This window comes from Pan paniscus, chromosome 17, assembly GCF_029289425.2.
Source record: "Pan paniscus chromosome 17, NHGRI_mPanPan1-v2.0_pri, whole genome shotgun sequence".
Taxonomy (NCBI): Eukaryota; Metazoa; Chordata; class Mammalia; order Primates; family Hominidae; genus Pan; species Pan paniscus.
In genome coordinates, this window is record NC_073266.2 from 43561314 (window position 1) to 43573719 (window position 12406).

Sequence of the window (12406 nt, forward strand, 5' to 3'; positions counted from 1 at the left end):
TTGTGGTAAAAAAAAAAATTAAAATAATACAGATATAAAGTTTAAAATGGTAACTTCTCTGTCCCTACCATGTCGTCCCATTTTCTAATTCCTGGCCTCCTGCAAAGAAATGCACTTTTATAAATTTGGGGTAAGTACTTTCACCCTTTATACATTTGGATACACATATTTTTAAAAATACACATTTTCTAAAGTATAAATGAGTTCATGCTACATTTTTACTTTTCCTAATTTCTCTCTTACAGAGTAATCTTTACTTTTTCGTGAACTTAATGATAAATAACAATAGTTAACATTTTTTTAAGTCGTTACTCTGTGTCAGGCACAGCCATGGGTGCATTAATGGACTATTTCATTTGTTCTTCACTACAATCTTGTGAAGATAAGTATTATCACCATTTTGCAGGTCAGAAAACTGAGTTTTAGTGAAGTGAAATATACCTACCCAAAGGTACACAGCTGTTATATTTTAGTGAGGATGTTAAATCTGAATGTGTTAATTAAACTTTGTCAACATTTTAACGCTATCATATTTCTGAAGTGTATACTATCATACAGTGTGACATTTACAAAACGCCTTCTAATGGTATAAACATGCTCTATACCAAAGTCAGTTTCCTGGTTTTTTACTGTATCAGATGTAACAAATTGCAGAAACTAAGTGTAGGGTATGAGGGGCCATTCTGTACTGTCCTGTCAAATTTCTGTGAGTCTATAATTATTTAGAAAATAAAAAGTCACTAAAAACTTACATCAGGTATGATTCCATTTATGTAAAATTTTTGAAATGGCAAAATTATAGAGATGGACAACAGATTCGTAGTTGCCAGGGATGGTAGAGGGAGAGAGAGATGGGTATGTCTTGTAAGTCAACGCCACAGATCTTTGTGGTTGTGAAACAGCTCTGTATCTTGATTATGATAGTCATTATACCAATCTATACATGATAAATTGCATAGGCCTCCCTGCCACATACACACAGGTGTGTATATAAAACTGGCAAAATCTGAAAAAACTCTGTGCATTACACCAATGTCAGTTTCCTGGTTTTGTTACCATATTATACGTACATAAAATATTACCATTGGAGGAAATGGGGTGAAGGATATAGGAGACCTCTTCTTACCGTATTTGAAACTTCCTGTCAATCTATAACTATTTCAAAATAAAAAGGAAACATAATTTAACGAGTACACCAAAACACTTCTCAAGAAACCACTTTGGACAAATGTTGGTTTATCATAATAATGTAAAGTAACCAGTTAGAGTGAATTGTTTTCATTAGGAATTACTGGTTTTTTGCAGTCAAACCAAACTTGTCAAGACTGTAATACTGAAGAAAAGCAATGGAGGGGCAATAAGTACAAACTGCTTCAAGAGTCAACTAAAGGCCAGGTGTGGTGGCTCACACCTGTAATCGCAGTACTTTGGGATGCCAAGGCAGGAGGATTGCTTGAGACCAGGAGTTTGAGACCAGCCTGGGCAACATAGGGAAACCAAGTCCCTACGTTAAAAAAAAAAAGTATTAATAATTAAATAAATTGTTTAAGTCAATTAAAATTCTGATTTAAGTATTTGGAATTCAGGGAATCAAATTTTTCCTCTTTTGAGGAAATTATTCTTTTTTTCTTTTTTTTGGTTAAAGTTGATTTCACCAACTTTAAGATCCTCCCCAGTGGAAAATTGCATATATTAAACAACACATGGAAAGCAATAATAGCTAAACTTACCTGGCTATTACTGCCCACCAGGCACCACTTTATGTAATTATGCCCATAAACACATATTAAGCTCAGAATACTCTGCTGCAGATTTTTTAATATTCCCATTTTATTGATAAGGAGAAAGCGACAGAGTTGTTTCATAGTTAGTAATGTAGCAAGTTGTAAAGAGTTTCTGCTATAGCTAAATTTCCAGACATCTTTTAAGTCTCATACTTTGGGCTTTTACAAAATTTCTCCAATTAAAAGAATATTATCTGGGCCGGGCGCGGTGGCTCACGCCTGTAATCCCAGCACTTTGGGAGGCCGAGGCAGGCGGATCACGAGGTCAGGAGATCGAGACCATCCTGGCTAACACGGTGAAACCCAGTCTCTATTAAAAATATAAAAAATTAGCCGGGCGTGGTGGCGGACGCCTGTAGTCCCAGCTACTCCGGAGGCTGAGGCAGGAGAATGGCGTGAACCTGGGAGGTGGAGCTTGCAGTGAGCCGAGATTGTGCCACTGCACTCCAGCCTGGGCAACAGAGCAAGACTCCGTCTCAAAAAACAAAAAACAAAAAACAAAACAAAACAAAACAAAAAATAAAACAAAACAAAAAAAAGAATATTATCTTAATTCTCATCATTAGCTTAGTTTGATGGACTATTTGCTTTATTTAACGGACCATTTGCTCATCTGCTCTATTTTGCTCACAAGGCAGAAAATATCAGAAGCAACAATATTTTGAAGTGTGCTTTCTTTCCTTCGGTTCAAATAACAAGAGTTAACCTGAGAGAAAGAAAAAGTAGGAAATTTAGAATTTGAAACCAAAGGGAAGGGACTGATATTTAACTTACCACAGTTTCTCCAACATGTATGCGATAACAAAAATATCTGATATTTGAAGACCTCATTTTTAAGCCCTAATCTTTGATATTATTTTTATAACTCGAGTGCCGTGACACCATCCCTGGGGCAACACGGTAGTGGGGAAATGGAGATATGCGATATGCGTCAGACATGAAGGGTAAGGGAAGAATGCCGTCAACTCACAGGCACTGCTTGGGTGACAAAGGCTGGCAAGCGCGAGGACATCCGCAGGCAGCCACAGGAGCAAGGACTTCCGTGAAGCAGCCGAAGCGCGGGCGCGGGGACTTCCGGGAGGCAGCTTGAGGCGCGTGTGGAAGCGCTTCCGGGCGGTAGCGCGCTGTGTTGGCGGCGGCTCCCCGCATGCCTCAGCTGCAGCAGCGGGAAGCTCGGTGGCAAGCCCTTGTAGTCCTGTGCGATGGCGTCTCGATATGACAGGGCGATCACTGTCTTCTCCCCAGACGGACACCTTTTTCAAGTTGAATATGCCCAGGAAGCGGTGAAGAAAGGATCCACCGCGGTGAGGAAGCAAATATTACCGGACTATTCCCCGCTCTGACCTGCCAGGCCATCGTTACCCTACTGCCCCAGCCCACCCTTCCATCCTAGGAGCTCAAGAGAGGAGATTCCCACACTTGTGAAAATTACTTTGTTCTTTTTATTTAGGGAGACAGACTTCTAGATTTGGGCCGGAAGTGGGCAGAGTAAAAGTTAGTAGATTTCCCCTATCTCTGCTGTTCAACTGCCCCTGTTTCATGGTAGCTACAGACGCAAAACTAGGGTGTGTGTGTGTGTGTGTGTGTGTGTGTGTGTGTGTGTGTGTGTGTGTGTGTAGGGACGTTAATGATGTGATTGACAATAGGGAAAGCTTCTAATCTGTAACAGCCTACCTATTGAACGCTCGTGGTCCAGTTCCTTGGTAGTTCAGAGACCCCTGGAAAAGTTAACAGTTGCTTCATGTTGGGAACTGTTTTTTAATAACAGTTACAATAAAAAATAAAAGTTGGCCACACCTGCTCCCCAAATACGGACTAAATCAATATAAAATTAAACTTTTGTTGATGAAGAAATGATTAAAAACACAGTTCAAACACACACGTTAAAAATATCCCAAAATTGCTGGGCGCAGTGGCTCACGCCTGTAATCCCAGCACTTTGGAAGGCCCAGGAGGGCGGATCACCTGAGGTCGGGAGTTTGAGACCAGCCTGACCAACACGGAGAAACTCCGTCTCTACTAAAAATACAAAATTAGCCAGGCGTGGTGGCGCATGCCTGTAATCCCAGCTACTCGGGAGGCTGAGGCGGGAGAATCGCTTGAACCCGGGAGGCAGAGGTTGCGGTGAGCCGAGATCGTGCCATTGCACTCCAGCCTGGGAACAAAAGCGAAACTCCGTCTCGGGAAAAAAAAAAAAATCCCAAAATTGTCCCAATATTTCCCAGCCTTGTAGAGGCTCAAAAGCCCAAGAACTTCCACTTTTTTGGCCACTTAAAAAATAATGCTGGAAGTTCCTTGAGAGATTACACCCTACCTTAGATTTATGTATCCACATTACTGAAAAACTTAACAAATACTCAGGGTAGGAGTAATACTGCTGCCAAGTTTTAACTACGTTCAATAATTTTAGTGATTTATAAAAATTAAAGAGGACAAAAGTGCCCTAGTTACACAAGATCTATTACCCCAAATCTTCTAAGGCCTAGCCTATGAATTCAAAGGATCGGATATTTTTATTCTTTCAATTTCATGAGCATGTTTGTTGTGTACTTTGGAAATTGAGACAGTAGCTATGAGAATACACGGTACGTTTCTAAGTCTAGCAGTGTCTATATTTTCTGACTTTCTTTGTTAAAGAAGGAAATAATTCACTTTCGTTATAAATCTAACAGATGTAAGTGGTAAAAAAAAAAAAAACACTAGAAGAAGAATCGTTTTAAAAGTATTTTTCTATTTAATTGGGCCCACTAGTTTTGCTTCTGTTTTGCAAGTAATTTTTTTAGAATTATAAATTTAAGGAAAGCCTGATGTAGCTTAAACCAAAAGGGTACCATTTTGATAAAAACAAAAAGTTATATAATCCCCAGCATAGCATGTAGCATATGGTTAGAAAATAATGGCCAAGTTTTAGAGCCTAAAATAAAGGGAGTAATAGGAGAAGACTAGGGTGTAATAAGAAACCACATTGGCTCATTTAACATGTTTTAAGAGTGCTGTAGAACTGATTGATTGTTCCTTTGTAATGAGCGGTAAAAGGGTAAGGATATAAAAATACCTATAGTGGGCATTTTTAAAGATACATTGGAAGAATGAGACACTTTTGTCTCAGAATTCTGAAATTATAATTTGCATGTTTGCATGGAGTTATTCATTGTGTTTCCTTGAGGGTGCTGTGACCTTTTACATAGGGTAAAGTTTTTTAATGGCACTTGATTATTAAAATATGTCACAAAATATTCTGTCTAGAAGTGAAATTTGATATTATGAGTTACAAATAAGCCAAGGTTGACCAGTTTTGACCAGTACGTAGATGTGATATTATTTAGTAATATAAAAGTTATATGGGCCACAATTAAAGGCTTTGTGTTCTACTTCCTTGTTGATGATTATCTTATAGCATGAAAGGAGACAAGAGGCTTGTTTTCTTTTTGCTTCAGTTCCCTTTTCTGTAAATGCAAATTTGTTTGAATAACATTTTGGAGAAGTAATACCTTTCTTCTTAGGGAAAAGAAATGAATCCTTCACAATATTCCCATGAAAACGATAAGATTTATTATCATTCCTCATTTTGTCCTTTCTGTGACCCCAAACTGTTATTAGCTCTGTATTTCCTACTTTATCAAATCTCAGCTCCACAATGTAGCCATCAAAGTCTTCCATAATCCTATCCACCCTCTTAATTTAGGAGGCAGCTTCTTGGTTTCACTAATATGTGTTTGTGCCTACAGAAAGGGGAGAGAGGAAAGGGGAAAACACCTTTCTTTCTGCTGCTCTGCATCTTATTTATCCTTTAACAATCTCTGCACACTTGTCCTCTATAATGAAGCCTTCTCTGATCCACTCCAGTCATCTTGGATCTTTGTCTTTTCTGAATTTATAATCTGTACCACAGAATATTGTACAGTATTTACTATTTGACCTGATATTTTCTTTAATTTCAGGTATATTTAATAATCTCACACCAACTGGATAGTAAGATCTCTGAGGATCTAGATGGTATAATTCCTTTTTCTATTTCTACTACACAATATACAGTAGAGGGGCTAGGAAGGCAGTAACTAACATTTAAGAAATACTTTCACCAGGCATTTTGTGTATATTATCTAACATTAGGGACAGTGTTTAATCCCCTTTTATTATATGTGAAACTGTGATTCGGAAGCATTTATAGCTTGCTGAAAGTACCCAGCTGGAGAGTGATGGAACCCATATTTATAATTATTTTCTTCTAGTTCTAAAGCCCCTGCTCCTTGCATTGTAGCATGAAATTTGTTCAATAAATGTTTGTATATTAATTAGCTTCCATTATCATGAATGTAGAAATCAGATATGTATCACTTAAGGCAATTCACTAAGCTTCAGTTTCTGTAATAGTAAAAGAGGCATCAAAATAGCACTTGTGGCTGGGCGTGGTGGCTGATGCCTGTAATCCTAGCACTTTGGGAGGCTGAGGCGAGTGGATCACTGGAGGTCAGGAGTTTGAGACCAGCCTGGCCAACATGGTGATGCCCCATCTCTACTAAAAATAGAAAAAATTAGCTGAGCATGGTGGTGTGTGCCTGTATTCCCAGCTACTTGGGAGACTGAGGCAGGAGAATTGCTTGAACCGAGGAAGCAGAGGTTGCATGAGCTGAGATTGCACCAGTGTACTCCAGCCTGAGTGACAGTGAGAATCTGTCTCAAAAAAAAATTGCACTTGCTTCAGAGAGTTGATGTGAAAGTTGAATGAGGTAATAATGCATGTGAAGCATCTTAAACAGAATCTAGTTCACAGAAAGTACTTAATAAATTGTAGTTATTATTATTTACTATTCTTTGTTTTCTCTTTTTTTAAAATTTTGTCTGTGGTGCTTCTCACACATTCATTTATTATTTCAAGACATTTTTGTTGAATACTTATATATGCTAAACATGATGCTAGGTCACATACAAGATAGATAGCATCACATACAAAATAGATTCGATCCCTGTCCTTAGAGATCCTACTATCTATCAGGAAAGTTAGATAATTACATAAATAGTCCTAAGAAAACCTGAATGAGTATTAGAGTATGAGGCACTATAGGAACCCCAGGTGTTGGGGAGGTCCCTCTGAAGAAATAATACTTAAGTGGACATCTGAAAGATGAGGGGCTGTCAAGTGAAGAAGTGGAGAGGGAAAGAGTGAAGAGTATTTTTGACAAAGGAAATAGCTTGTGGGAAGGCAAGTAGAAAAAGTCAGCTATGTTCTGTGAACTGAAAGGCATTCAGGATTGTTGAAGCAATGGAAAAATAGAAATAGATGAAGCTAGAAACTGGTGCCAGATCATGGAATGCCATTAAACCATGTAAGTGAGGATATACTGAATGAGAGACCTTGAAGTGTTTTGATGTGGCTACTGTCAGTCTCCAGATTATTGCTCTTCTGTCATTCTATTAACAGACTACATTTGTCCAACAACAGAGATACTCACATGACCTAAGTAGAATCATTCATAATTTCTATCTTCCTGGCCACAGTGATGAGCATGTCACTCAAATCTAGCCAATGATAAGTTCACCCTTAACAACTCTTTTGACTAGAGACAGTGGTAGCTTTTATTCTCTAGGAGAACTGTTGGGATGTGGGTCCAAGGTTCCTGGTGGCCATGTTTTTACTGTACAGAGAAAGCCTTTCCACATTAGGAAAGTGAAAAGCCAATATGCAGAGAGTACATATTAAAGTCCCTAGATCCTTTTGTCTCATGTCTAGCTCTGTGCTGTGTTGATTTGCTTAGTGACAGATGGTCCCTTTATAAGCTTTAAGTAAAGGAATGCCACATTCAGACTTTATTTTCTTCTTCTTCTTTTTTGGTCTTCATTTTATTTTCCAAATATTTCTCAGGCTACCTACGGTCAGTGAATTGGATGAAATCAAGACTAGAAACAGGGAGACCAGTTAGTATTCTGTGGAAATAGTCTAGATGAAAGATGATAACTAGCTTTTACTAGACTTGGGGGGAAAGTAAAAATAAGGTGGATTCCAGAAAAACATTAAGCAGTATACTTGTTACAATTTGATGGTGATATGGATGGTGTTGACAGAGGTATAGAAGAAGGAGGAATAAAAGTTGGTGTCCCTGTTTCTGGATGTGCCTGCTAAGTAAATGGTACTGCCATTTACTTAGAGAATGTAAGCACTAAGTTTTGGGGGAAGATAACTGTTTTGGACTTGCTGAGGTTGAGATGCTTATGGAAACTGTAGCAGACAGACTTTAAAATGGCCTCCAGTGATCCCCACCTTCTGGTGCTCATGCCCTTGTATAACCTTCCTCCCTTGGATGTGGGCTGAACTTAGTGACTTGCTTTTAAGGAATGGAATAGGTGAAAATGACGAATGTCACATCAGGGATTAGGTTGCAAAGAAATGGTGACTTCATTTTATTCATCCTTACTTGCTGTTTTGCTTGCTTACTCTGGTGAAACCCAGCTGCCGTGTTGAGTTGCCCTCTGCAGGGCCCAATGAGGCAAGGAACTGAGGGAAACATTTGTTCAAAATCTAGTAGGGAACTGAGGTCCTTAGTCCAACAACCCAGGGGAACTGAATCTTGCCAACAACAATGCGAGTGAGCTTGGAAATGGATCCTTCCCCAGTTGAGCCTAGAGATGCGTGCAGCACTGATAGACAACTTGATTGCAGCCTTATGAGAGACCCTGAGCCAGAGGACTTAGCTAAACTGTGTCCCGATTCCTGAACAGAGACTGTGAGGCAGCTGAAAAGTACATGTTTGAAATTTAAGAGATTGATCTTGGCTGGAAATAATAATTTTGAAGTGCATTCTTTCTCTCCCCTGTTAAAAACCTATATTGAAGGTCAAGTAAATGCATACTCTTGAGTACCCTTCTCTGTTCAATAAGACTAAATATAGACTATAGACTAAGCCGAGGATAGTCTACAACTGAACCTTGAGGAACCTTAATGACCTTTGTAATTACCTTGACTAAACTCTGAGAGAAGAGGGATAGAAACCAGATTGTTGTGGGCTGAGGGATGATGACAATATTTGACTTGAAGGGCTTGAAAGAAAAAAGGTGGGATTAAAGCGGAATGGTCTTAAAATTTTAAGATAAAAGAGACTAACATAGGTTTCTGTCTGTTCGTTGAACTTCTCAATTTGTTCGCATAGTGTTTTCCTGATCTCGCTTGTTTATCTCTGTACTCTTGTAGCTTACTGAGCTTTTAAAAGATTGTTACTTTTTAATTCTTTGTCAAGAAATTCATAGATCTCCATACTTTATTTTCTTCCTTTGGTAGTATCATGTTTCTCTGATTGTTCATGATTCTTGTGGCCTGGCATGGATGTCTGCACATTTGAAAAAGTAAGTACCTCTTCAGATTAGCTTCAGCAGGAAAAGTTCTTCACCAGTTAGCCCATCCAGAGATTTGGGGTGGGCCTGCCACTAGAGTCCTTTGGCAGGCTGGCATGATGCCTAGGTCAGCAGGCAGGCTGGCTTGGCACCACAGGTGCCAGCCTTGTACCAGGGCTCACTGGGGTGGGCCTGGAACCTGAGTCCACAGGAGCAGACCTGGAGCTTGGATCCATGGGGTCCATGGAAAAGTCAGATACCCACGTTACTCTCCTTACCACACATGGATGGTATCTCTCTCTGCACTGTGTTGCTGGGCCTTGAAGGACAGGTGATGTGGATAATGTCAAATTGTCTTTCTCACTCTCTTCAAAGTGTCTTTTCGTATTTCTGTGCTTTGGTCTCTCACCTAGATTCTTTTCTTAGGAAGTATTTTCACACATAGTAGTACAAATTGGTATTTCTGCTGGGACATGTGCATGGGAAACTCCTATTCTGCCATCTTGCTGATGGCATATTGTTTTGAGATTTTGGCATCAGCTTTCATAAATGAGGAATTATTGGTACTTTTATTTATTTAGAAAATGTTATATTTGCCAGACTTTAACATCATTACATAATTTTACTGAAGAGTTAGGAACATACCCGCTTTCATCTGCATCATAGAATAATTTAAATAGCACAGGAATTACTCATAACAAAATTAGCAAGAATTCATCCATGAACCCTCTAGGTCTGACACTTGTTTTTGAGGATTAGTTCTTTTCTGAAATTATTGCATGTTTGTTAGTGAAACAGAGTTTTTTGTCTTTTCTTGAATCAATATGGCCAGTTTTAAATTTTTCTACTCCGTAATATCTTTCAATCAGATTTTCAAATTTATTAACTTAAGGTTATAATTTTAAAATTGTTACTTTTCCACACTTGTATGTATTTCTTTCACTCTATCCCTTTCCTAATGAGATTAACTGAGATATACATTTTAATTATTTGTTTAAAATAATCAAATCTTGGTATTATTTATCAGTTTTGTTGTTTTCTCCCTAACCATTAATTTTTGCTTTTTTCTTATTTTTCCCCTTAAGCTTAGCTGCAATATTTTTATCCCTTTTTGTACTTACTGATTTCTTAATTCATTTTTAATATTTTTTCTTACTTGATTAAAAAAATAAAATGATAAATTCTCTCCTGAACATAATTTTGACCACACTCAAAATACTTTGATATTAACATATTCATTATCAACATTTTCTAGTCTATATTGGTACTTTTAATTTCTTTACTAAGTCAAAAATTATTTATGAGAGTTATAAATTGTTGTCTTGTGACCAATAAATTTAACTTGATTTATTTCAATTATGAGAATATTTTGAGATTTTTCTTTTAGTCCTAATATATGTTAAATTGTTACAATATCCCATGGCTTGTTAAGAAGGCATATTCCCTATAAAGTTTAACATTTGTTCATTTGATGAGGATAGGATAGGGAGGGAGGATGGCTGATCTGAAATATAATGTTTAAGAAAGGGTACTTGGATAAACTGATAAGAAATGAAAGAACAATAAGAACAAAAGCGTAGTTCTTTTTTTTCTTTTTTCTGTTTCTTTCTTTTTTTCTTTTCTTTTTTTTTTTTTTGAGAAAGAGGCAGTGGCATGATCATGGTTCACTGCCTTGAACTCCCAGGCTCAAGCGATTCTCCCACCTCGGCCTCCTGAGTAGCTGGAACTACAGGTGCACACACCATGCTCGGCTAATTTTTTTATATTTTGTAGAGATGTAATCCCACTATGTTGCCCAGGCTAGTCTGAAACTCTTGGAATCAAGTAATCCTCCCACCTCAGCCTTCCAAAATGCTGGGATTACAGGCATGAGCCACCATGCTCAACCAGGCCTAGTTCTACATTTCATCTATTGTGTATTTTCACTTCAATAATGCTAATTTTTTTTTTTTTTTTTTTTTTTTTTTTTTTATGAGACGGAGTCTCTCTCTGTCGCCTGGGCTGGAATGCAGTGGCACCATCTTGGCTCACTGCAAACTCCTCCTCCCGGGTTCACGCCATTCTCCTACCTCAGCCTCCCCAGCAGCTGGGACTACAGGCGCCCGCCACCACGCCCGGCTGATTTTTTGTATTTTTAGTAGAGATGGGGTTTCACCGTGTTAGCCAGGATGGTCTCTATCTCCTGACCTCGTGATCCACCCACCTCGGCCTCCCCAATAATGCTACTTTATAACACATATTTTTCTACAGTGATATTGTATAAATCAGTATTAATATCACACTTGACTACAAAGCAATTATAAACACCAATACCTATGTTAAAATTTTTAGATTACCCCTGTAATACAGAACCAAAATTCTAAACTTTCCTCTAAAAAAGAGGAGAGAAAAAGGAGCAATAGTCACCCTACTTGTATTCTTCTTGTTTGAATAGAGGCTTTCTTTATCAGTAATGTAGGATAAGGACATTTGGTCTTTCTCTTGGCTGCTTGTGGCCCCTGTCTTAACTTAGATTATTTGAGCTGCTAAAACAAAAGACAATAGACAGGGTACTTTATAAACAACAGAAATTTATTTCTCACAATTCTAAAGACTGAGAAATCCAAGATCAAGGCCTATTCAGTGTCTGGAGAGTACCCATTTCCTAGTTCATAGTTAGAACTTTCTTGCTGTGTCCTCACATGGTGGAAAGCGCAAACAAGCTCTCTTGGGCCTCTTTAATAAGGGCACGAATCCCAGTCAACCGTCACGACCTAATCACCTCTCAAAGGCCCTACCTCCTGATAGTATCACCTTAGGGGTTAGGATTTCAACATACGAACTTGGGGGGAATATAAATATTCAAACCACAGCAACTCAATCCCTATCCCTCCAAATTGTGAAATACATGGGAAAACTTTTACAGAATTTTATCTATTTAACTTTCTTTACTGCCATTAATACTACCAGCACTAGTACTGCCGCCTTTATAAAGAATCCACATGGATTCCCGGCATCTTCTTTCATTTTGCTTAATTTTGCACTATATAGCAGATTCTCAAATAACATTGTTTTGTTCAACATTCTTTTGTTATAACATTGATGAGAAAAAAAATCGATTCCCACCGAAGGCCACTCTATATGGAGTTTGTTAGTTTTCCCCGTGTCTGCCTGAGTTTTCTCCATGTACTCCAATTTCCTCCAACATCCCAAAGATGTGTGCGTTAGGTTAATTGATGTGTCTAAATTGTCCCAATCTGAGTGAGTGTGTGTGTGTATGAGCAAAGCCTATGATGGAATGGCATCCTGTCCATGGT

General features: G+C 38.4%; 1 protein-coding gene across 3 annotated transcripts in view; it reads left to right on the forward strand.

Annotated features, from left to right (window-relative positions):
- The first annotated feature begins 1453 nt into the window (after positions 1-1453).
- The window catches only part of PSMA8 (proteasome 20S subunit alpha 8), a 57414-nt gene continuing 46461 nt past the window's right edge, over positions 1454-12406 (forward strand). For all 3 annotated transcript variants that reach the window (XM_008955730.3, XM_003830273.3, XM_055102751.1), the window contains exon 1: positions 1454-3088. In XM_008955730.3, coding sequence (XP_008953978.1) covers positions 2987-3088 — 102 coding nt within the window. In that variant the 5' untranslated portion in view covers positions 1454-2986. The remainder of the gene's footprint in view (positions 3089-12406) is intronic.